The 24996-nt window shown below is 67.0% G+C and overlaps 1 protein-coding gene across 1 annotated transcript in view; it reads right to left on the bottom strand.

The window, feature by feature from the left end:
- Positions 1 to 1356: 1356 nt before the first annotated feature.
- NRG2 (neuregulin 2) overlaps positions 1357 to 24996 on the bottom strand; it is a 228116-nt gene continuing 204476 nt past the window's right edge. Inside the window, exons 8-13 of the mRNA XM_048515357.1 lie at positions 13400 to 13756; positions 13115 to 13276; positions 11923 to 12054; positions 8068 to 8195; positions 7454 to 7678; positions 1357 to 3983 (exon numbers count right to left, since the gene is read on the bottom strand). Of these exons, the coding sequence (XP_048371314.1) occupies positions 3332 to 3983; positions 7454 to 7678; positions 8068 to 8195; positions 11923 to 12054; positions 13115 to 13276; positions 13400 to 13756 (1656 nt within the window). The 3' untranslated portion in view covers positions 1357 to 3331. The remainder of the gene's footprint in view (positions 3984 to 7453; positions 7679 to 8067; positions 8196 to 11922; positions 12055 to 13114; positions 13277 to 13399; positions 13757 to 24996) is intronic.

Genomic DNA, 24996 nt, shown 5'->3' with positions numbered 1-24996 from the left:
AAGTCCCAATTAAGCAAGATAAAATAAACGAACAGAACAAAACCCCTAAAAGAGGAAGACTCGGTATAGCGTCCGCAACCAAAGTTTTGCCTCACAACCTTCAGAATCTCTAGGAATATAAAACGGTGCACAGAGAGGGATGATCGGAGGGACATTACATACTTGGACACTGGATTCTAACCAACTCCTGGATTAATGGCTCCCGGGATAAACAGTCATGAGATGAGAAGAGTGGTCCACTTATGGATTTCTGGAAGAGCAAGGAGTAGACAATTTCCACAAAGGCTGGAAAAATTAGTTGGGATTCTGAAGAATCAGTTTCAGAACCAATGTGAATTTGTTAATTGTCAGGAGCTAAGGATAAATACCAAGGTAGTTCCGTCTGCAGATGGCTCCAAATTATTCCCAATTGTGAAATCCCAAGAGGACTGTCAAGAGGATCAGCTCAGACTGAAACAACTTAGGCAGAGGTGGGATCCAGCAGGTTCTCGCAGGTTCCCAAGAGTAGGTTACTAATTATTTGTGTGTGCCGAGAGGGGGTTACTAAGTGGTGATTTTTCCACGTGATTTTTGTCTTAGTTACGCCCCTCCTCTCAATAGTAGCGCGCAGAACTTGACGCAGTCTAGCAGGAGGTGCACCGGCGTGCGTGGCAGCCTGCGCCTGCGTGCATTCGTTTCCCACCCAAGGACCGGCGTAGCAGCTGCGTCCTTGCCACAGCCTCGCCCAGGAATGCCCCGCCCCCGGAATGCCCAGCCATGCCCCTGTCGTGCCCCGCCCAGCCCCATTGGTGCTACAACACAGTTTGAATCCCACCATCATGGGAACCTGTTACTAAAATTTTTGGATCCCACCACTGAACTTAGGCATCCTGATCTGTTTGGACTCGGAAATAAATCCCACTGAGTTTTGTTGGGCTCATTCATGGGACTGCATCCTTGCAGAGCAAAGTTATCCTAACTGCAAAGTCAGAAGCTGTTCAAGAGACTGAATGGGAATCAAGAAAAGAGATCTTCAGTGGCGTATCTGCCAGAGGGACATGGGGGGTAAATTGACCCAGGTGCCACCCATTAGATCACGTAGGAGCACCAATCAGACTGCCCGGGACCACTGCTGTCCTCTTCCGCTGGCTAAGGCAAGGGGGGCGGGGGTGGCTGCCATTTCTCCCTAGTATGCCTCTGGAGATCTTTACCTCCACAGGACAAGGGGTGGCAACTCGGTCAGGTCTACACTTTCCAAGCTGAGAACTTTTGCCTGCATTTGTTCTTCTTATGACCCAAAGGCATCTCCACCCAAGCAGATTACTGTCCTTTTACTGCCTGTCTTACCAGTGAACACGAGATTGATTTTTTAAAGAATGGTGGTAGTCATTTCTTACTTTTATTTATAATATAAAAAAGTTCAAGTGTTAAACAGTCAAGAGTTCTGACATTCAGACAATCCAGAGCATTTTTTTTTTACAATCATCTTTATGACAAATTAGCAGCGTTTCTATTGGACCCTGTTGTGGGTGAGGAACAAAGGGTTTTAAAAGTATTTTTTATTGCTAAAAGTTAAAATGAAATACACTGGCAATTGTATTTTATCTTCTCAATCACAGCTTCTCCATGCATCCAATCTACAGTATCTGAAATGCAAAGGACATGCAGAAGTCAAAATAGACCGAAAAAGAAAGAGGCCAGGCTAGGATGTAAACAGGAGGGGCCCACAAGGAACTGAAAGGAACGAGGAACTCTCTCTCTTTCAAGGGAGTTTTCTGGCCAACCTGTACACAGATGGCTGTCTTGGGGCCAACACTGCAGCTATTCCTGGTTGCTGTTGAACAGGAAGTCATTCTGGAATGCTAGGATGTGACAATGGTAAATAGCACATGGACACTTTTCAACCCCAGACCCTTGCTGAGGTCTTGTTTTCCATGGGAGGAGGGTTGAGTCAGGACGGCATGAGATGAAGCATACGGAGGCGGCAGAGGAAAAGAGGACAGCTGGTGGTCAGGGGGATGAGCTGAAAGGCACGAGGCCCTTACCTCACCTGGGACTTTTAAAATATGTGTGGCATTCACACCTCATCAACACTACCTGGAACATTCGGAACACTCCCAGTATGGGGCTTGCTTTCATTTTATGATCAAGCTAGCATCAGGATCACGGGGCACCCCCCATGTGGCGAAACGGCATGCACCCGAGCCACCCACCACCGAGCCCCACCCCCTGGCTTCTGCCCTCCCCGGGCCTGCGGGGAGGCAGTGGGGCGGGGCTCAGCAGCAGGTGGCCCAGGCGGGCGACACGGACGGCCGCCCGCTGAGCCTCCCCGGCCTCCCTGCAGGCCAGCACCTGTCCTCCCCAGTATCCCATGTCCCCATTAGTGGTACGCCACTGGGAATCGTGCACTTTTTTTGCTCTGCAGAAATGCACAGCGGTGGCTCAGAGTCTTATATATGAGTCGCTAGTCTCCAGTTGTTAGTGCTGGAGCACATTTTGACTAGCAATGCTTGAAGAAGCATTAGTTCACCACATTGATCCGAGATACCAGATTTGTGGCAATAAACCCTCGCAATGTTGTGACAAGATGAGCTGGTTTGGCCTCGTTCATAGATCTGTTCAGGTCAAGAGATAGGTTGGAAGGGCTAATATGATTGTGTGCTTTTTCACTTCTTACCTTCACAACAAAGCTGCAATTTTCTCATAATGGTGCATATTGTTTCCGCTCTAAGGGAAAGGTATTGATGAAAACTTCCATTCACATGTCTTTTAGTGAGTAAGTGTTCTGTGTGTTTGAGTGTGTGTGTGTGTGTGTGTGTGTGAGAAGGAGCGCACAATATTTTAAAGCACTAGATTACCGACATCCAGTTATCAGGCAATTTAAAAGAGTGTTGTTATTATTCAAATGGTCAAGTGCCCGTTAAAATATTCCATAACAAGTTGTCCTGAACATAAAACCTATGACCTCAAGGATGCTTAAACATAATCTTTAGAATGGACTCTGGCATTAGCATACAGCAAAAAGGCACCACGATATTTTTTTTTAAATGATCTGTAAGTAGTCAAAAATTGGCCCATCTCTTTTCGTAAATTTTTTTTTGATGATTTGTTCTTTTCTCAGAAGCTGTAAATCAAGATGTTCCATATAAATAGAGATTCCTTATAAAACGGTCTTTGCCATTAGCTATTATAAGACACCATTGCTAAAATGAAAATAAAACATTTCATTTGTTATATTTTTTTTCTCTCTTTTATATAAAATAAAAATTTGTCTGTTCTGTTCGTTTTTGTCCTCCTCGGCTCGGGTGTGTTCGCGGGAGTGCCTATGAGGAAGTGTCCACGGGGGCGGCGTCTAAGGTGGTGCTGAGTCTTGGCTGGACCTGGTGGGATGTGAGAGGCGGCTGTCTCCTTGTATGCTGCATCTGTCGAAGGAATAGTAAGTCCTGCTCTCTGCTGGACGGTACAGGGGGGGTGAGTCTGTGTCCATCGTTTCAGTGTTCCGAATACTTAAGAAAGGGGTGCTTTCCGCTACCAGCTCCTCGTCAGATTCGCTGTAAGAGGCGCTGCTCACCGAAAAGGAGTCTCTGAGCATTTTGCCCCTGTGAGACAGATGTCCATTGAGTTTCGATCTCCTCCACCGCCTGCTGCTGCTGCCTATTCTCTTTGGATGTTCTAGTGCGGTGATGTACTCTTGCGTAGTCTCGTACTCGTCGTCCTCGATGATACGGACGGGGCTGGAGGGCAAGCTCCCCGTGCTCTCGTTCAGGTAGTTGCTTCTTTGGTAGTAACTATCGTATCTCTGCATTTCCTGGAAAGGGACTTGGTACCTTCTGAGCAACGGCTGCTGCTCTTCCACCTGGAAGCTAATGGATGCCGCGGGGGGTAACGAGACTGCGTGGGCCGAGTTCGGGGAGGTGATTTCAAAGGTGGGCATGTGTGCTGATGTGGAACAATGGAAGTCAACGGGGGACAGGCGGGCAGGTGTTGTCAAGGCAGACACATACCTAGAGGAGGAAAAGACAGCATCAGAGGCAACTTCAAATCTGACCCAAAGCCTTCAGTGTGAAGAAACTGTATAGCTCAATACAAATGTTAAGTCCTGACTCTGTTCGTTTTTGCCAATGGAACCCCTTACTGAGAATTATTGTTCTCTTTGCTAAAATATTTTGGTCTTTATGTGGGGGAAGGAGCTTCAATTATTTAAAAAGCGTTCTAGGTCAAGGGGATTGTATCTGATTCTAGGTCAGTGGTGGCGAACCTATGGCATGGGTGCCAGAGGTGGCATTCAGAGCCCTCACTGTGGGCACGCGCAAACAGAGTGCCCCCCCCCCCCACATCTAGGCTGGCTTGGGCCGCTGGGCTTGATTATTAGCATTAAACCCAAGACCTAGTTTTGGGGAAGCAGTGTAGGTAACTATGTTAAGTGCTGTTAACGTTTTCATGCAAAGAACTGAAGCACGATCCTTTACCTGGGAGTAAGCTTGGTTGCTGGCAATGGGGCTTGCTTCTAAGTAAACCCTCCTAGGGTTGTGATTCACCCGTTGGAAGAGTTGCACAGTTGCTTCAAAGCAAAGCCACCAAGCTTACTCCCGAGTAACACACGCTTCTGAGCCAACCATTTTTTCTAAACCTCAGTACTCTGGTTAAATTGCCATGTTGGCACTTTGCGATAAATAAGTGGATTTTGGGTTGCAGTTTGGGCACTCGGCCTCGAAAAGGTTCGCCATCACCGTTCTAGGTCAAAGGAATTTCACTTAAAAAACCCAGGAAAATTTAAATTGTGGAGTGATCTCAGGTTCCGGCCACAAACTATCCCAGCTCATCTACTTTGGCTATGAGTCTACGTTGCTATCTTGGGGTTATTAATGACAAGGGACACATGTTATTGAGAGGAGGAGGAGGAGATGTTATTGAGAGGAGGAGGAGGAGGAGGAGGAGGAGGAGGAGGAGAAGAAGAAGAAGAAGAAGAAGAAGAAGAGTTTGGATTTATATCCCCCCCTTTCTCTCCTGCAGGAGACTCAAAGGGGCTTACAATCTCCTTGCCCTTCCCCCCTCACAACAAACACCCTGTGAGGTGGGTGGGGCTGAGAGAGCTCCGAGAAGCTGTGACTAGCCCAAGGTCACCCAGGTGGCGTGTGTGGGAGTGCACAGGCTAATCTGAATTCCCCAGAGAAGCCTCCACAGCTCAGGTGACAGAGCTGGGAATCAAACCCGGTTCCTCCAGATTAGATACACAAGCTCTTAACCTCCTACGCCACTGCTGCACATGTGGCCTGCTTCCAGTCTGAAGAACTGCCTGTGGTGAAGGAGACACAAGCATTTAACACCCCCCACCCCATGTACAACAAGGACCTTCCTCTGGGCAGAGGGAAGGGTCACTGGGGGAGAAAGGTGGTTGTGAAATTCCTGTGTTGCGCAGGGGGTTGGACTAGATGTCCCTTAGGTCCCTTCCAGCTCTACGTGGTAGGAAAAGGAGGCGCCAGAGTGATAACCTCACTGGCATCAAGGCCGTGATCGCGGGGGGCAGACCAAGAGAGCAGGGGACAGAAAACGCCAGCTGAGCATCAGGGGCTGCAGTGCCCTGGGAGACGAGCCACCGAAGAATTCTTTCTGCCACTGCATGACCTCACCAGGCATGCCAAGAGAAGCAGGAGACAAGCTCCCACCCTGCAGTAGGTCCTTTCGAAAGGCAACTAAAATGGCAGCTGATCTACAGGGGCTCACGACCCAGCAGGAGGAACTAAACAACCCACCTGAGGGTCTGAAGAATGGGATGGAAGCCCACTGCACTATCTTAATAACCTTGATAGGTCTTTCAGCACTGCTTCCCCACAGAGCAAAAGTCTGAAGCAGAATAGCTGGGAAGGGATGCCAATCTCCTTCCATGCAGCAGATGGCTGGGTTTGGCTCATTCCGCACATGCAGGATAATGCACTTTCAAACTGCTTTCAGTGCTCTTTGAAGCTGTGCGGAATGGCAAAATCCACTTGCACACAGTGGTGAAAGTGGTTTGAAAACGCATTATTTTGTGTGTGCGGAAGGGGCCTTTGAACCAAGCCCCTGCAGAGCATCCCCACCCTTCTAGATGAGCTTCTCAAAGCAGCAGCTGGACAGATAACCAACTCCTCCTTAACCACTATAGATCTGGGCACATAGAAACAATAGAGCATGTGTTTCTTCAGTGTTAGTGCTATACAAGTATACATACTAGTTTTATTTCACCACTGCCGCATAGATTTCCAGGTCACACAGGACAATTCTACATTTCCCTGCTGCTTATAGATTCCAATCCTGATATAACATACGGTGTTGCCAGGTTTTCTGTAGCAGCACTTGAAGTACGTTGCAGGATGGTCTGTGCTATAAAACAAGGCTTAATGAATATTAAATTTGTTTTACTAGAAATCCAATAGTTATAGCCTTTTATGTGCCAATTTTATTGGTCCCTTATGCCTTGTTTCCTTTAATATTCATGCTCTTATGTTCCTTTGTGTCCTTTTATTACTATTACTATTACTATGATGATGATGATGATGATGATTATGCCCTTTATGTTCCTATACCCCCAATGTTCTATCCCCCAATTTTCTTCTTCCAGGAGATTCTTTAAGATGTATATTTATAGTTTAATATATTTTATCCTTTTAATTGTGACTATCTTATCTATCTGGTCTGTGTTCATCTATGATCGTCAGAAAGATTGATTGATTGATTGATTGATTGATTGACTGACTGACTGACTGTGCTACTCTTGCTTGGAGGGTGCAGAACTCATATCTTTGTTTATCTTTCCATCAGTCCCCTTGACATCCCCCCTCCCACCCCATTGCTTTGCTCCCACTGATGTCCTCACAGAGACGGGAACTGATTGTCCAAGGGCGATTCCGCACACGAGTAAAATAGGTTCGACCCAGTTCCCTGAGAAGGGTACTGACCTAGGTCAAAGCCATTGTTGTTCCCCACTGCAACCAGCTTGATCCCAGCTTGGAGGGCGGAATCATCCTGTGCCTCTTCGCCACTCAGTTCCGATTGGCTGCTGTTCTACGGCCATGTTCCGTCTATCCCCACACACGCTATAAAAAAAACTGCCACAGGAATGGAAGGACGATGGTGGCGTTTTTTGATTGGCCAGCTGTACATAGGCCCGAAAGCTGTGATTGGCTGAATGGGGGACTCCTGGCACCAGAGATTCCGCACTTTACTGGAATCAAGCTGAGTTTGAGCATGGTTCCCTGAAAAAGTAGTAGTTCCCAACTGGAGTCGGAAATTTGACCGTTACACAGGGCGAAGCTGGTACAAAACCACGTCGATCCCAGTGGTTGTGCGGAGCACTTAGGTCGAACGCAGCTCGAACTTAGGTCGATAACGCAAGTGCGGAATCAACCCAAGAGAGGCTTTTCTCTAGCTTGGCACAGCAAACCCCCCCCCCCACACACACACACTGACAAGGGAGAGGAACAAGAGGGAACCAGACCTCTCGCTGTGTGGTGAGTCTCGAAGCGAATCCACCGAGTCTCTGTACTGGGTCATCGGCCTCCTCTGGTCCTCCATGCAGGATGCGGCTTCCCGCCGCGCACGAGCCTCCACACAGGCAGGACTGTTGCACTTGCTGGTTCCCACGGAAGACAGCATGATCCCCGACTGACAGTCCGAAGTCAGGCTTTCTGTCCGTTCCATGCTCCACGTGTGGCTTTCATGTCTGTGAATCAAGCCAAGCGACACACCGTGATTTGCATGGCCCTGTGACCAGATGTTGTCTGACCCTTCCCAGCTCTCTCAGGGTGGCCCGAATCCTTCTGCTTGTGGTGAAGGCCACGAGGGTACGCGTACATTAATGCTGCAGTGAATGTTGGTTGCTGAAATTTACTGAAATGTTGACATTCACAGATTCCTCAGGGTCCTGCTTCCGAGGAATTTACACACACACACACACACACACACACAAGCACAAGCACAAGCACAAGTCAGGAGACAGGCAGGATCTCACGGTTTGATGGGTGGGGTGTCGTGCTCATCCTGTTTGGATGAGGTATCAGACTGGTAGAGACTGCACGGAGCCACGGAGCAGAGAGGGGCTTTTTTGGTTACCTTTGGCTTGAAGTCGGAGTCCCTGTGGAGCAGCGATGTGACGGCGAGCAGGAGTGACTCCCAGAAAAGGTGGTCTCCATCTCTCTCTGTATGACATGCTCGGTCACCGGGACATTTTTAGACATGTACTGGGGAAAGAGTCACAAGGATCTCGCGTTAGTTGGAAGAGAACAACACTGACTTATTTATAGAATTGTCCTAAACATACTACATTATAGCTTGGATCCTAAGTTCCATGAACCAAGTTGCACTAGAGCAGGGGTGTCAAACTCACGGCCCTCCAGATGTTCATGAACTACCGTGTTTCCCCGAAAATAAGACAGTGTCTTATATTAATTTTTGCTCCCAAAGATGCGCTATGTCTTACTTTCAGGGGATGTCTTATTTTTCCGCTCCACAGCTGCATGCTCTGGTGTTCTGTTTGACGGGCATGCTTCCAGACAAAAACTTTGCTACGTCTTACTTTCGGGGGATGCCTTATATTTCGCACTTCAGCAAAACCTCTACTACGTCTTATTTTCAGGGGATGTCTTATATTCAGGGAAACAGGGGACAATTCCCATCAGTCCCTCCCAACATGAGCATTGGCTATACTGGCAAGGGCTGATGGGAATTGCAGTTCATGAACATCTGGAGGGCCGCGTGTTTGACACCTGTGCACTAGAGGAAGACACCCCTCCGAGGTTAGCCTTTGCCCCCCCCCCAAAAAAAACTGTGCTCCTGTTGGTCAATGGGCTGGAGAGAATGTTGTGAAGACTCCACAGATAGAAAAGCCGGCCCATTGGCAGAGGTGTTGGCAAGCAGATGGAGCCACATCTTAGGACATAGGTGTCAAACTCGTGCCCCTCCAGATGTTATGGACTACAGCTCCCATCATCCCCTGCCAGCATCATGCTGGCAGGGGATGATGGGACCTGTAGTCCATAACATCTGGAGGGCCGAGAGTTTGACACCTGTGTCTTAGGATATAAGCCCAAGCTATCATTTTCAGAAGTAATAATTGGGTCAGTCCATCCAGATCCACCCGGGTGTCTTGAATTTCAGTCCTCCAGCCCCAGAACTTCCCAAAACAATAAAACCAACCAGGAATACCAATTATAATAACTTTAAATGGTTCTGGCCTCCAAAGTCAGCTTTTCATTGTTCTGGGTTGCAGGAGCCCGAATCTGAGAAGCAGCAGAGCAAATAAGGGTCCCTGTTCCTGAAAAACTCTTGTAGGAATTGCGCCACAGAGGCAGATTCCACACGGGTCGAAAGCAGCGCTGTACAAATGGTGTAAATTACACTGATGCAGCCCTGATCTGTTTGAACGGCCAGCCCTCCTGTTGACAGAAAGCACATCGGCGGGGCTGCGAGGCTTCACGTGGTGATGCTTTGCAGCTGTTTTTTTTAACAAAACAAACCTGTGCAGTGGTGGGATCCAAAAATTTTAGTACCACGTTCCCATGGTGGTGGGATTCAAACTGTGGCGTAGCGCCAATGGGGCTGGGCGGGGCACAACGGGTGTGTGGCTGGGCATTCTGGGGGCGGGGCATTCCCGGGCGGGGCTGTGGCAAGGACCCAGCTGCTGCGCCAGTCCTTGGGCGGGAAACGAATACACGCAGGCGCAGGCTGCCATGCATGTCGGTGCACCTTCTGCTAGACTGCTTCAAGTTCTGCGCGCGACTGCTGAGAGGAGGGGCGTAACTAAGGCAAAAATCACGTGGCAAAATCACCAATTAGTAACCCCCTCTCGGCACACACAAATAATAAGTAACCTACTCTTGGGAACCTGTGAGAACCTGCTGGATCCCACCTCTGAACCTAAGTCCCTGCGTAGTTAGGCTGGGCCAACAAGGAAAAGGAGCCACAGCTCGCTGCCTGCCGGGGGAGGCTTGCTGGCAGCTGCTCACCATGGGAGCCAGCCTCTCTGGTGGGTGGCGGGCAGCAGCTGCAGGGCGGCTGACCTCACCAGCATGGCTGCCAGTGGGGCCGGGAATTGCTGGGGGCGGGCTTTGTAGAAATGATTCCTCCCTGCCCCTTCACATGGCGCCGGCTCTGAGCCGCTCTATTAGAAATGCCTCGCTAGTTTAATGAGTTTAACAACAACAACCTTTATTTGGCATTTAAAAATAGGTTCTAGAGCATTGCCAGACATTTTTGAAATACAAATCAAGAGTACATTCAAAGCGCAGACAGGAAGACTGTATATAGCAGTATACATTACTTAGAAAGTTCGGTCACTTGTAAAAGAAATTTTGCTACTTTTTCCAAGAGCATGACATCTGTGTTGTTTAACAGAAGCTCCACAACAGAACAGTCAGAGTCACTTTCAGATTTGTCTAGGGCCAGCCTGGGATAGAAATTCCTAATGCCCACATATCTCGGACAGTTGAGTATAATGTGAGCAAGAGTCTCCACTTGATTTTTACAGTGTGGACAAACCCGATCCTGGAGAGGAATGGATAAGTAACGACCCTTTGTAATGGCCGATGGGAAGGTATTGGATCTGGCCCTTGTGATAATCCATCTCTGTTGGGGTTCAGTTAATAATTCAAGATATTTGGCTATGTGCCCCTGTTCCGGTATTATTCCGACAGAGAGGGGTGAGCATGATTTGTTTGCTTGCCCCAACAAGATATGATATTCCTGTTCTAGAAGTTTACTTTTCAAGGTTTGGAAAATTTCTCTGGGTGTCAGCATAGTTTAATGATTCTCAAACAGAGCGGTTTGGGTGAAAAACAGCTCTGCCGCCCTGTTTCGGAGACCGAAGCCCCAAATGGTGCCTACACCGTGGCTGCAGCGCTGTCTTTGGCCCGTGCGGAATCTGCCAGAGAGAAACACATCTCGCAATGACATGCCTCTGAAGATGCCAGCCGTAGATGCAGACAAAACAAATGGAGGGGAAACTACCAGACCACGGCCACCCAGCCTAGAAAACCCACCCCAACCAGTGTTCAAGGATGGCTGCTCGCTGGCCTCCTCAGAGTTCCTCCTCCTTGCCAACAGAAGATGGACAAGGAGGAGGAGGTGGAGAAGGAAGGCCAAGAAGAAGAATGAATCGAAACCTGAGAGAGGGGAAGAGGGAAAGAAAGGCAGAGTTAAAGAAAGAATGGGAAGGATATCGAAGAGATAGAAAAAGTGCAGAGAAGGGCAACGAGGATGATTGAGGGACTGGAGCACCTTCCTCATGAGGAGAGGCTGCAGCGTTTGGGACTCTTTAGTTTGGAGAGGAGAGGTCTGAGGGGGGATATGATGAAAGTCTATAAAATTATGCATGGGGTAGAAAATGTTGACAGAGAGAAATTTTTCTCTCTTTCTCACAATACTAGAACCAGAAGGCATACATTGAAAATGCTGGGGGGGAGAATTAGGACTAATAAAAGGAAACACTTCTTCACGCAACGTGTGATTGGTGTTTGGAATATGCTGCCACAGGAGGTGGTGATGGCCACTAACCTGGATAGCTTTAAAAAGGGCTTGGACAGATTTATGGAGGAGAAGTCGATTTATGGCTACCAATCTTGATCCTCCTTGATCTCAGATTGCAAATGCCTTAACAGTCCCGGTGCTCGGGAGCAGCAGCAGCAGAAGGCCATTGCTTTCACCTCCTGCACGTGAGCTCCCAAAGGCACCTGGTGGGCCACTGCGAGTAGCAGAATGCTGGACTAGATGGACTCTGGTCTGATCCAGCTTGTTCTTATGTTCTTATGTTCTTAAAGGCAGAGTTAAAGAAAGAATGGGAAGGAGGGAGGGAGTGAGAAGGGGAAAGAGAAGGGATGGTTTTCTTTCTCTCTTGACCTGGCTGTTCTGCCTCGCCCACCACCCCGGTTTCTGAGAAGTCCCCACGTGCCAAAATTCACAGAAGTCACTTACATCAGCCATCTGAATTTCCTCAGGGTCCAGCCGGGGGTGGCTGGGTCCATTTGCAAGGTTCCTGTTCTGATGCGCCGGACACATATTTTGCCTTAAATGGTTATGCATCTGATTCCTCTGTTTTCTGAAGAGTAAGCAGATTGAGACAGGTCATGTAAACTTCCACTGCTTCCGATCACAAAAGGCATTCAGATCAGAACTGAGAAACTCAAAAACTGACTGAGGCCCCTTCCGCACACGCAAAATAATGCGTTTTCAAACCACTTTCACAACTGTTTGCAAGTGGATTTTGCCATTCCGCACAGCTTCAAAGAGCACTGAAAGCGGTTTGAAAGTGCATTATTCTGCATGTGCAGAATGAGCCTGAGATTCTTCTACTGAAGAAGATGTGGGGGCCTGGCTGGAGGATTATGTCCTAAACACCTGGAATTTGGAGATTTCTTGCACTGTTTGTTACCATACCACACTGGCATAGTGTGTGTGTGGGGTGTGTGTGTGTGTGTGCTTCTCAGGTCTCCTTGCCCACGTGCTAGTCCAGAAAGGTGATATTGGGACAGCAGAGAGGCCTTCTCTGGCAATCACCATATTCAACTAAAGTACAGTTTTCCATTTCTCATGCTCACAGCCTGCCTGCCATGTCAGCATATTGACTCAGTTTCACAGCCTCACAGAAGAAAGTGTTCCCAAAAAGATACAGTATCCTAGCCGAATACAATACCCAGTTCAGCCACAAGACAATTGCTGGTGTCATTCTCTTCCTAATTGTCTTAATCCCGTGGTGGTGAACCTTTGGCACTCCAGATGTTATGGACTACAATTCCCATCAGCCCCTGCCAGCATGGCCAATTGGCAGGGGCTGATGGGAATTGTAGTCCATGACATCTGGAGTGCCAAAGGTTCGCCACCACTGTCTTAACCCATAAATTCTCCTTCTTGTAACTAACTTCTTGCGACCACCTTGCAGAACTCCATTGGTTTCCCAAACAACATCCACCCAGAATCCTCCCAAAGGCCGACCCATCAGCCCCTAGAGCCAGTGGCGAATTTGCCTAGGGACGTGGGGTACCCCTTGTCCCCGGGCGCAACAATTTCTGTCACGTGGGGGGCGCCAAAATGTCCCCCCACAAACTGCAGCATTTTGCCAGCAAGCTTTACACCACCAGTCGGCTCAGGCTGCCTCAGCCCCGCCCACTCTGGACGGTGGCCCACTGGCCCAGTCCCATTGTGTAGTGTGCTCCAAGTCCCAGCTCCCAGCAAGCCGGGGAGCTCCGCCTCCCTCCGACCCAGCATGCCTTGCCTTCTCCTCGGCTGACTGGTCGGCACAGGGAAGGGAAGTCGAGCCGGCCCCTGGAGCCTAGCAGCAGCAGCACAAGCACATTGGGAAGAAACAGGCTTTTGCTTCCTGCAGACTTCAGCCCGTCTCCCCCACACACCTTGCAGCCGCCCTGCCCCGCTTTCTCTTTGCACTGCGCCCCACCTCGGCATGTTTGGAGGCCAGCTGGTGCGCTTGGCTGCTGACCAGGTAAGTGAAGACCGGCCTGGCAATGAGGGGTGGAGGGCACTCGGCCAGCCGCCATGCCCCCTCCCCCTCGGCCCTTCCCTGGTGTTGCCGCTGCCTCCTTTCAAAACCGGGTGCCGCTTCTTCCCCGGAGCGCAGCAGGCGCCCAACCTGCGGGTCGCTCACCAAGCCCACAGGCGCTGCGCCCAGAGAGCGCACGGGCGTCCCTTTGACGACTCCAAGGGGCAGCCACAGCGAACCGAGGAGAGGTTTGTCAGCTCGATGGCTGGGCTGGTCCATCGCTCCTCTCCCTCTCCTCGCTAGGCCAGTTCGACTCTAGCAAGGCAGGTGCAAGGCTGGATTACGCGCAGGGGACGACAGCTCTTTGTCCTTGCGGAGGAGGAGGAGGGCGACCTGGGTTGCTCCTTCAGAGCCTGTTTGGCTGCTTGCTTGCTTGCTTGCTTTCTCTCTCTCTCTCCCTCTCACTCCCCCCCTCCTCTTTCTTCTTGCCAGCTGAAATGAGCAGTCGGGGTGGGCAGCGAGCTTTCAGGAAGGGAACCCACAGCTCTTCAGCTGCTAAGCCTTTGCAGAAAGCTGGGAACAGGGCTGGTGTTTCAAGCAGCCCTGGACACAGCGCCGCCCCCCCTCAGTAGTGTTGCCCTCCCACCAGACCACTGGTGAAGAATTGGGGGGGTGAGGTAGGGTTGCAAGTTCCAGGAGATTTGGGGAGGATGGGGGTCTCAGTGGGTTGCAATGCCCCACAGCCCAGCCTCCAAAGCATCTGTTTTTGGGGGGGGGGCGGGGGGGGGGGGGGGGGGGGGGGGGGGTTCGGGGGGTGGGGGGGGGGGGGGGGGGGGGGGGGGGGGGGGGGGGGGGGGCGGGGGAGGGGGGGGCGGGGGGCGGGCGGGGGGGGGGGGGGGGGGGGGGGGGGGGGGGGGGGGGGGGGCGGGGGGGGGGGGGGGGGGGGGGGGGGGGGGGTGGGGGGGGGGGGGGGTCGGGGGGTGGGGGGGTGGGGGGGGGGGGGGGGGGGGGGGGGGGGGGGTGGGGGGGGGGGGGGGTGGGGGGGGGGGGGGGTGGGGGGGGGGGGGGGTGGGGGGGGGGGGGGGTGGGGGGGGGGGGGGGTGGGGGGGGGGGGGGGTGGGGGGGGGGGGGGGTGGGGGGGGGGGGGGGTGGGGGGGGGGGGGGGTGGGGGGGGGGGGGGGTGGGGGGGGGGGGGGGTGGGGGGGGGGGGGGGTGGGGGGGGGGGGGGGTGGGGGGGGGGGGGGGTGGGGGGGGGGGGGGGTGGGGGGGGGGGGGGGTGGGGGGGGGGGGGGGTGGGGGGGGGGGGGGGTGGGGGGGGGGGGGGGTGGGGGGGGGGGGGGGTGGGGGGGGGGGGGGGTGGGGGGGGGGGGGGGTGGGGGGGGGGGGGGGTGGGGGGGGGGGGGGGTGGGGGGGGGGGGGGGTGGGGGGGGGGGGGGGTGGGGGGGGGGGGGGGTGGGGGGGGGGGGGGGTGGGGGGGGGGGGGGGTGGGGGGGGGGGGGGGTGGGGGGGGGGGGGGGTGGGGGGGGGGGGGGGTGGGGGGGGGGGGGGGTGGGGGGGGGGGGGGGTGGGGGGGGGGGGGGGTGGGGGGGGGGGGGGGTGGGGGGGGGGGGGGGTGGGGGGGGGGGGGGGTGGGGGGGGGGGGGGGTGGGGGGGGGGGGGGGTGGGGGGGGGGGGGGGTGGGGGGGGGGGGGGGTGGGGGGGGGGGGGGGTGGGGGGGGGGGGGGGTGGGGGGGGGGGGGGGTGGGGGGGGGGGGGGGTGGGGGGGGGGGGGGGTGGGGGGGGGGGGGGGTGGGGGGGGGGGGGGGTGGGGGGGGGGGGGGGTGGGGGGGGGGGGGGGTGGGGGGGGGGGGGGGTGGGGGGGGGGGGGGGTGGGGGGGGGGGGGGGTGGGGGGGGGGGGGGGTGGGGGGGGGGGGGGGTGGGGGGGGGGGGGGGTGGGGGGGGGGGGGGGTGGGGGGGGGGGGGGGTGGGGGGGGGGGGGGGTGGGGGGGGGGGGGGGTGGGGGGGGGGGGGGGTGGGGGGGGGGGGGGGTGGGGGGGGGGGGGGGTGGGGGGGGGGGGGGGTGGGGGGGGGGGGGGGTGGGGGGGGGGGGGGGTGGGGGGGGGGGGGGGTGGGGGGGGGGGGGGGTGGGGGGGGGGGGGGGTGGGGGGGGGGGGGGGTGGGGGGGGGGGGGGGTGGGGGGGGGGGGGGGTGGGGGGGGGGGGGGGTGGGGGGGGGGGGGGGTGGGGGGGGGGGGGGGTGGGGGGGGGGGGGGGTGGGGGGGGGGGGGGGTGGGGGGGGGGGGGGGTGGGGGGGGGGGGGGGTGGGGGGGGGGGGGGGTGGGGGGGGGGGGGGGTGGGGGGGGGGGGGGGTGGGGGGGGGGGGGGGTGGGGGGGGGGGGGGGTGGGGGGGGGGGGGGGTGGGGGGGGGGGGGGGTGGGGGGGGGGGGGGGTGGGGGGGGGGGGGGGTGGGGGGGGGGGGGGGTGGGGGGGGGGGGGGGTGGGGGGGGGGGGGGGTGGGGGGGGGGGGGGGTGGGGGGGGGGGGGGGTGGGGGGGGGGGGGGGTGGGGGGGGGGGGGGGTGGGGGGGGGGGGGGGTGGGGGGGGGGGGGGGTGGGGGGGGGGGGGGGTGGGGGGGGGGGGGGGTGGGGGGGGGGGGGGGTGGGGGGGGGGGGGGGTGGGGGGGGGGGGGGGTGGGGGGGGGGGGGGGTGGGGGGGGGGGGGGGTGGGGGGGGGGGGGGGTGGGGGGGGGGGGGGGTGGGGGGGGGGGGGGGTGGGGGGGGGGGGGGGTGGGGGGGGGGGGGGGTGGGGGGGGGGGGGGGTGGGGGGGGGGGGGGGTGGGGGGGGGGGGGGGTGGGGGGGGGGGGGGGTGGGGGGGGGGGGGGGTGGGGGGGGGGGGGGGTGGGGGGGGGGGGGGGTGGGGGGGGGGGGGGGTGGGGGGGGGGGGGGGTGGGGGGGGGGGGGGGTGGGGGGGGGGGGGGGTGGGGGGGGGGGGGGGTGGGGGGGGGGGGGGGTGGGGGGGGGGGGGGGTGGGGGGGGGGGGGGGTGGGGGGGGGGGGGGGTGGGGGGGGGGGGGGGTGGGGGGGGGGGGGGGTGGGGGGGGGGGGGGGTGGGGGGGGGGGGGGGTGGGGGGGGGGGGGGGTGGGGGGGGGGGGGGGTGGGGGGGGGGGGGGGTGGGGGGGGGGGGGGGTGGGGGGGGGGGGGGGTGGGGGGGGGGGGGGGTGGGGGGGGGGGGGGGTGGGGGGGGGGGGGGGTGGGGGGGGGGGGGGGTGGGGGGGGGGGGGGGTGGGGGGGGGGGGGGGTGGGGGGGGGGGGGGGTGGGGGGGGGGGGGGGTGGGGGGGGGGGGGGGTGGGGGGGGGGGGGGGTGGGGGGGGGGGGGGGTGGGGGGGGGGGGGGGTGGGGGGGGGGGGGGGTGGGGGGGGGGGGGGGTGGGGGGGGGGGGGGGTGGGGGGGGGGGGGGGTGGGGGGGGGGGGGGGTGGGGGGGGGGGGGGGTGGGGGGGGGGGGGGGTGGGGGGGGGGGGGGGTGGGGGGGGGGGGGGGTGGGGGGGGGGGGGGGTGGGGGGGGGGGGGGGTGGGGGGGGGGGGGGGTGGGGGGGGGGGGGGGTGGGGGGGGGGGGGGGTGGGGGGGGGGGGGGGTGGGGGGGGGGGGGGGTGGGGGGGGGGGGGGGTGGGGGGGGGGGGGGGTGGGGGGGGGGGGGGGTGGGGGGGGGGGGGGGTGGGGGGGGGGGGGGGTGGGGGGGGGGGGGGGTGGGGGGGGGGGGGGGTGGGGGGGGGGGGGGGTGGGGGGGGGGGGGGGTGGGGGGGGGGGGGGGTGGGGGGGGGGGGGGGTGGGGGGGGGGGGGGGTGGGGGGGGGGGGGGGTGGGGGGGGGGGGGGGTGGGGGGGGGGGGGGGTGGGGGGGGGGGGGGGTGGGGGGGGGGGGGGGTGGGGGGGGGGGGGGGTGGGGGGGGGGGGGGGTGGGGGGGGGGGGGGGTGGGGGGGGGGGGGGGTGGGGGGGGGGGGGGGTGGGGGGGGGGGGGGGTGGGGGGGGGGGGGGGTGGGGGGGGGGGGGGGTGGGGGGGGGGGGGGGTGGGGGGGGGGGGGGGTGGGGGGGGGGGGGGGTGGGGGGGGGGGGGGGTGGGGGGGGGGGGGGGTGGGGGGGGGGGGGGGTGGGGGGGGGGGGGGGTGGGGGGGGGGGGGGGTGGGGGGGGGGGGGGGTGGGGGGGGGGGGGGGTGGGGGGGGGGGGGGGTGGGGGGGGGGGGGGGTGGGGGGGGGGGGGGGTGGGGGGGGGGGGGGGTGGGGGGGGGGGGGGGTGGGGGGGGGGGGGGGTGGGGGGGGGGGGGGGTGGGGGGGGGGGGGGGTGGGGGGGGGGGGGGGTGGGGGGGGGGGGGGGTGGGGGGGGGGGGGGGTGGGGGGGGGGGGGGGTGGGGGGGGGGGGGGGTGGGGGGGGGGGGGGGTGGGGGGGGGGGGGGGTGGGGGGGGGGGGGGGTGGGGGGGGGGGGGGGTGGGGGGGGGGGGGGGTGGGGGGGGGGGGGGGTGGGGGGGGGGGGGGGTGGGGGGGGGGGGGGGTGGGGGGGGGGGGGGGTGGGGGGGGGGGGGGGTGGGGGGGGGGGGGGGTGGGGGGGGGGGGGGGTGGGGGGGGGGGGGGGTGGGGGGGGGGGGGGGTGGGGGGGGGGGGGGGTGGGGGGGGGGGGGGGTGGGGGGGGGGGGGGGTGGGGGGGGGGGGGGGTGGGGGGGGGGGGGGGTGGGGGGGGGGGGGGGTGGGGGGGGGGGGGGGTGGGGGGGGGGGGGGGTGGGGGGGGGGGGGGGTGGGGGGGGGGGGGGGTGGGGGGGGGGGGGGGTGGGGGGGGGGGGGGGTGGGGGGGGGGGGGGGTGGGGGGGGGGGGGGGTGGGGGGGGGGGGGGGTGGGGGGGGGGGGGGGTGGGGGGGGGGGGGGGTGGGGGGGGGGGGGGGTGGGGGGGGGGGGGGGTGGGGGGGGGGGGGGGTGGGGGGGGGGGGGGGTGGGGGGGGGGGGGGGTGGGGGGGGGGGGGGGTGGGGGGGGGGGGGGGTGGGGGGGGGGGGGGGTGGGGGGGGGGGGGGGTGGGGGGGGGGGGGGGTGGGGGGGGGGGGGGGTGGGGGGGGGGGGGGGTGGGGGGGGGGGGGGGTGGGGGGGGGGGGGGGTGGGGGGGGGGGGGGGTGGGGGGGGGGGGGGGTGGGGGGGGGGGGGGGTGGGGGGGGGGGGGGGTGGGGGGGGGGGGGGGTGGGGGGGGGGGGGGGTGGGGGGGGGGGGGGGTGGGGGGGGGGGGGGGTGGGGGGGGGGGGGGGTGGGGGGGGGGGGGGGTGGGGGGGGGGGGGGGTGGGGGGGGGGGGGGGTGGGGGGGGGGGGGGGTGGGGGGGGGGGGGGGTGGGGGGGGGGGGGGGTGGGGGGGGGGGGGGGTGGGGGGGGGGGGGGGTGGGGGGGGGGGGGGGTGGGGGGGGGGGGGGGTGGGGGGGGGGGGGGGTGGGGGGGGGGGGGGGTGGGGGGGGGGGGGGGTGGGGGGGGGGGGGGGTGGGGGGGGGGGGGGGTGGGGGGGGGGGGGGGTGGGGGGGGGGGGGGGTGGGGGGGGGGGGGGGTGGGGGGGGGGGGGGGTGGGGGGGGGGGGGGGTGGGGGGGGGGGGGGGTGGGGGGGGGGGGGGGTGGGGGGGGGGGGGGGTGGGGGGGGGGGGGGGTGGGGGGGGGGGGGGGTGGGGGGGGGGGGGGGTGGGGGGGGGGGGGGGTGGGGGGGGGGGGGGGTGGGGGGGGGGGGGGGTGGGGGGGGGGGGGGGTGGGGGGGGGGGGGGGTGGGGGGGGGGGGGGGTGGGGGGGGGGGGGGGTGGGGGGGGGGGGGGGTGGGGGGGGGGGGGGGTGGGGGGGGGGGGGGGTGGGGGGGGGGGGGGGTGGGGGGGGGGGGGGGTGGGGGGGGGGGGGGGTGGGGGGGGGGGGGGGTGGGGGGGGGGGGGGGTGGGGGGGGGGGGGGGTGGGGGGGGGGGGGGGTGGGGGGGGGGGGGGGTGGGGGGGGGGGGGGGTGGGGGGGGGGGGGGGTGGGGGGGGGGGGGGGTGGGGGGGGGGGGGGGTGGGGGGGGGGGGGGGTGGGGGGGGGGGGGGGTGGGGGGGGGGGGGGGTGGGGGGGGGGGGGGGTGGGGGGGGGGGGGGGTGGGGGGGGGGGGGGGTGGGGGGGGGGGGGGGTGGGGGGGGGGGGGGGTGGGGGGGGGGGGGGGTGGGGGGGGGGGGGGGTGGGGGGGGGGGGGGGTGGGGGGGGGGGGGGGTGGGGGGGGGGGGGGGTGGGGGGGGGGGGGGGTGGGGGGGGGGGGGGGTGGGGGGGGGGGGGGGTGGGGGGGGGGGGGGGTGGGGGGGGGGGGGGGTGGGGGGGGGGGGGGGTGGGGGGGGGGGGGGGTGGGGGGGGGGGGGGGTGGGGGGGGGGGGGGGTGGGGGGGGGGGGGGGTGGGGGGGGGGGGGGGTGGGGGGGGGGGGGGGTGGGGGGGGGGGGGGGTGGGGGGGGGGGGGGGTGGGGGGGGGGGGGGGTGGGGGGGGGGGGGGGTGGGGGGGGGGGGGGGTGGGGGGGGGGGGGGGTGGGGGGGGGGGGGGGTGGGGGGGGGGGGGGGTGGGGGGGGGGGGGGGTGGGGGGGGGGGGGGGTGGGGGGGGGGGGGGGTGGGGGGGGGGGGGGGTGGGGGGGGGGGGGGGTGGGGGGGGGGGGGGGTGGGGGGGGGGGGGGGTGGGGGGGGGGGGGGGTGGGGGGGGGGGGGGGTGGGGGGGGGGGGGGGTGGGGGGGGGGGGGGGTGGGGGGGGGGGGGGGTGGGGGGGGGGGGGGGTGGGGGGGGGGGGGGGTGGGGGGGGGGGGGGGTGGGGGGGGGGGGGGGTGGGGGGGGGGGGGGGTGGGGGGGGGGGGGGGTGGGGGGGGGGGGGGGTGGGGGGGGGGGGGGGTGGGGGGGGGGGGGGGTGGGGGGGGGGGGGGGTGGGGGGGGGGGGGGGTGGGGGGGGGGGGGGGTGGGGGGGGGGGGGGGTGGGGGGGGGGGGGGGTGGGGGGGGGGGGGGGTGGGGGGGGGGGGGGGTGGGGGGGGGGGGGGGTGGGGGGGGGGGGGGGTGGGGGGGGGGGGGGGTGGGGGGGGGGGGGGGTGGGGGGGGGGGGGGGTGGGGGGGGGGGGGGGTGGGGGGGGGGGGGGGTGGGGGGGGGGGGGGGTGGGGGGGGGGGGGGGTGGGGGGGGGGGGGGGTGGGGGGGGGGGGGGGTGGGGGGGGGGGGGGGTGGGGGGGGGGGGGGGTGGGGGGGGGGGGGGGTGGGGGGGGGGGGGGGTGGGGGGGGGGGGGGGTGGGGGGGGGGGGGGGTGGGGGGGGGGGGGGGTGGGGGGGGGGGGGGGTGGGGGGGGGGGGGGGTGGGGGGGGGGGGGGGTGGGGGGGGGGGGGGGTGGGGGGGGGGGGGGGTGGGGGGGGGGGGGGGTGGGGGGGGGGGGGGGTGGGGGGGGGGGGGGGTGGGGGGGGGGGGGGGTGGGGGGGGGGGGGGGTGGGGGGGGGGGGGGGTGGGGGGGGGGGGGGGTGGGGGGGGGGGGGGGTGGGGGGGGGGGGGGGTGGGGGGGGGGGGGGGTGGGGGGGGGGGGGGGTGGGGGGGGGGGGGGGTGGGGGGGGGGGGGGGTGGGGGGGGGGGGGGGTGGGGGGGGGGGGGGGTGGGGGGGGGGGGGGGTGGGGGGGGGGGGGGGTGGGGGGGGGGGGGGGTGGGGGGGGGGGGGGGTGGGGGGGGGGGGGGGTGGGGGGGGGGGGGGGTGGGGGGGGGGGGGGGTGGGGGGGGGGGGGGGTGGGGGGGGGGGGGGGTGGGGGGGGGGGGGGGTGGGGGGGGGGGGGGGTGGGGGGGGGGGGGGGTGGGGGGGGGGGGGGGTGGGGGGGGGGGGGGGTGGGGGGGGGGGGGGGTGGGGGGGGGGGGGGGTGGGGGGGGGGGGGGGTGGGGGGGGGGGGGGGTGGGGGGGGGGGGGGGTGGGGGGGGGGGGGGGTGGGGGGGGGGGGGGGTGGGGGGGGGGGGGGGTGGGGGGGGGGGGGGGTGGGGGGGGGGGGGGGTGGGGGGGGGGGGGGGTGGGGGGGGGGGGGGGTGGGGGGGGGGGGGGGTGGGGGGGGGGGGGGGTGGGGGGGGGGGGGGGTGGGGGGGGGGGGGGGTGGGGGGGGGGGGGGGTGGGGGGGGGGGGGGGTGGGGGGGGGGGGGGGTGGGGGGGGGGGGGGGTGGGGGGGGGGGGGGGTGGGGGGGGGGGGGGGTGGGGGGGGGGGGGGGTGGGGGGGGGGGGGGGTGGGGGGGGGGGGGGGTGGGGGGGGGGGGGGGTGGGGGGGGGGGGGGGTGGGGGGGGGGGGGGGTGGGGGGGGGGGGGGGTGGGGGGGGGGGGGGGTGGGGGGGGGGGGGGGTGGGGGGGGGGGGGGGTGGGGGGGGGGGGGGGTGGGGGGGGGGGGGGGTGGGGGGGGGGGGGGGTGGGGGGGGGGGGGGGTGGGGGGGGGGGGGGGTGGGGGGGGGGGGGGGTGGGGGGGGGGGGGGGTGGGGGGGGGGGGGGGTGGGGGGGGGGGGGGGTGGGGGGGGGGGGGGGTGGGGGGGGGGGGGGGTGGGGGGGGGGGGGGGTGGGGGGGGGGGGGGGTGGGGGGGGGGGGGGGTGGGGGGGGGGGGGGGTGGGGGGGGGGGGGGGTGGGGGGGGGGGGGGGTGGGGGGGGGGGGGGGTGGGGGGGGGGGGGGGTGGGGGGGGGGGGGGGTGGGGGGGGGGGGGGGTGGGGGGGGGGGGGGGTGGGGGGGGGGGGGGGTGGGGGGGGGGGGGGGTGGGGGGGGGGGGGGGTGGGGGGGGGGGGGGGTGGGGGGGGGGGGGGGTGGGGGGGGGGGGGGGTGGGGGGGGGGGGGGGTGGGGGGGGGGGGGGGTGGGGGGGGGGGGGGGTGGGGGGGGGGGGGGGTGGGGGGGGGGGGGGGTGGGGGGGGGGGGGGGTGGGGGGGGGGGGGGGTGGGGGGGGGGGGGGGTGGGGGGGGGGGGGGGTGGGGGGGGGGGGGGGTGGGGGGGGGGGGGGGTGGGGGGGGGGGGGGGTGGGGGGGGGGGGGGGTGGGGGGGGGGGGGGGTGGGGGGGGGGGGGGGTGGGGGGGGGGGGGGGTGGGGGGGGGGGGGGGTGGGGGGGGGGGGGGGTGGGGGGGGGGGGGGGTGGGGGGGGGGGGGGGTGGGGGGGGGGGGGGGTGGGGGGGGGGGGGGGTGGGGGGGGGGGGGGGTGGGGGGGGGGGGGGGTGGGGGGGGGGGGGGGTGGGGGGGGGGGGGGGTGGGGGGGGGGGGGGGTGGGGGGGGGGGGGGGTGGGGGGGGGGGGGGGTGGGGGGGGGGGGGGGTGGGGGGGGGGGGGGGTGGGGGGGGGGGGGGGTGGGGGGGGGGGGGGGTGGGGGGGGGGGGGGGTGGGGGGGGGGGGGGGTGGGGGGGGGGGGGGGTGGGGGGGGGGGGGGGTGGGGGGGGGGGGGGGTGGGGGGGGGGGGGGGTGGGGGGGGGGGGGGGTGGGGGGGGGGGGGGGTGGGGGGGGGGGGGGGTGGGGGGGGGGGGGGGTGGGGGGGGGGGGGGGTGGGGGGGGGGGGGGGTGGGGGGGGGGGGGGGTGGGGGGGGGGGGGGGTGGGGGGGGGGGGGGGTGGGGGGGGGGGGGGGTGGGGGGGGGGGGGGGTGGGGGGGGGGGGGGGTGGGGGGGGGGGGGGGTGGGGGGGGGGGGGGGTGGGGGGGGGGGGGGGTGGGGGGGGGGGGGGGTGGGGGGGGGGGGGGGTGGGGGGGGGGGGGGGTGGGGGGGGGGGGGGGTGGGGGGGGGGGGGGGTGGGGGGGGGGGGGGGTGGGGGGGGGGGGGGGTGGGGGGGGGGGGGGGTGGGGGGGGGGGGGGGTGGGGGGGGGGGGGGGTGGGGGGGGGGGGGGGTGGGGGGGGGGGGGGGTGGGGGGGGGGGGGGGTGGGGGGGGGGGGGGGTGGGGGGGGGGGGGGGTGGGGGGGGGGGGGGGTGGGGGGGGGGGGGGGTGGGGGGGGGGGGGGGTGGGGGGGGGGGGGGGTGGGGGGGGGGGGGGGTGGGGGGGGGGGGGGGTGGGGGGGGGGGGGGGTGGGGGGGGGGGGGGGTGGGGGGGGGGGGGGGTGGGGGGGGGGGGGGGTGGGGGGGGGGGGGGGTGGGGGGGGGGGGGGGTGGGGGGGGGGGGGGGTGGGGGGGGGGGGGGGTGGGGGGGGGGGGGGGTGGGGGGGGGGGGGGGTGGGGGGGGGGGGGGGTGGGGGGGGGGGGGGGTGGGGGGGGGGGGGGGTGGGGGGGGGGGGGGGTGGGGGGGGGGGGGGGTGGGGGGGGGGGGGGGTGGGGGGGGGGGGGGGTGGGGGGGGGGGGGGGTGGGGGGGGGGGGGGGTGGGGGGGGGGGGGGGTGGGGGGGGGGGGGGGTGGGGGGGGGGGGGGGTGGGGGGGGGGGGGGGTGGGGGGGGGGGGGGGTGGGGGGGGGGGGGGGTGGGGGGGGGGGGGGGTGGGGGGGGGGGGGGGTGGGGGGGGGGGGGGGTGGGGGGGGGGGGGGGTGGGGGGGGGGGGGGGTGGGGGGGGGGGGGGGTGGGGGGGGGGGGGGGTGGGGGGGGGGGGGGGTGGGGGGGGGGGGGGGTGGGGGGGGGGGGGGGTGGGGGGGGGGGGGGGTGGGGGGGGGGGGGGGTGGGGGGGGGGGGGAGTGTGGGGGGGGGGGGGTTGGGGTTGGGGGGGGTGGGGGGGGGGGGGGGTGGGGGGGGGGGGGGGGGGGGGGGAGGGGGAGGGGGGGGGGGGGAGGGGGGGGGGGGGGGGGGGGGGGGGGGGGGGGGGGGGGGGGGGGGGGGGGGGAGGGAGGGAAGGAAGGAAGGAAGGAAGGAAGGAAGGAAGGAAGGAAGGAAGGAAGGAAGGAAGGGAGCTGGGGAAAAGGCTAAGTTAAATTAATTTCAAGAAAATAAAATGTGCATAGATGTTTTGTGGGCGCTGGATATAAGCCTGCCAACATATGGATATATCTGACACATTTAATTAACAAACTAACTTTGACAATGAAATGCATGCTTGTTGTCCGGGGCATGGGTGTTGAAAAAGTAATGCTAGAGCTGTGCAGGGTGCCCATTTCTTTGTTACACTTATGACTCAGAAAGGTTGGCTGATGTTTCCTCAAAGCATGTTAATTGTTAGATATTTTGTTTCCTCTACATCTTGAGAGCGACATCTTTGAGTCATTAAAAAAAAAGCAATTCACGTTTCTGGAAAAGAAGGGAAGCATTTTCTAGGCCTTTTCCGCACAAGACATTTACATCATATCTTGCCACCAAATGATATGCTTTTTTTCTTTGAATTCTGGGCATTCTTTCCCGTTTTGGTTCTGAAAACATTTTTGCAAGCACTTGACTCACAATGGGTTTTTTTAAATCCATTTCCGAGTTAGCTTCTCTTGAGCGTGCGATCATCTTGAAAGGGGCTTTATTTCTCTGCCCCTCCAAACACTTGGTCATTATCCACGCCCGTGTAGTTGCCCTACATCCCTTTCATCCATTTTCTCCTCCCCCTCTTCCTGTATTTTGAAAATGATTTTTAAAAAATATCGTTGTCATATTGAATTAGCACGTAATGTTCAGAGAGACAGATGAAAAAGCAGGGATGATTGGAC

The sequence above is a fragment of the Sphaerodactylus townsendi genome, linkage group LG14, assembly GCF_021028975.2.
Source record: "Sphaerodactylus townsendi isolate TG3544 linkage group LG14, MPM_Stown_v2.3, whole genome shotgun sequence".
Classification (NCBI taxonomy): domain Eukaryota; kingdom Metazoa; phylum Chordata; class Lepidosauria; order Squamata; family Sphaerodactylidae; genus Sphaerodactylus; species Sphaerodactylus townsendi.
Note: the sequence above shows the minus strand (reverse complement) of the source record. Positions and strands in the feature narration are given on the sequence as shown.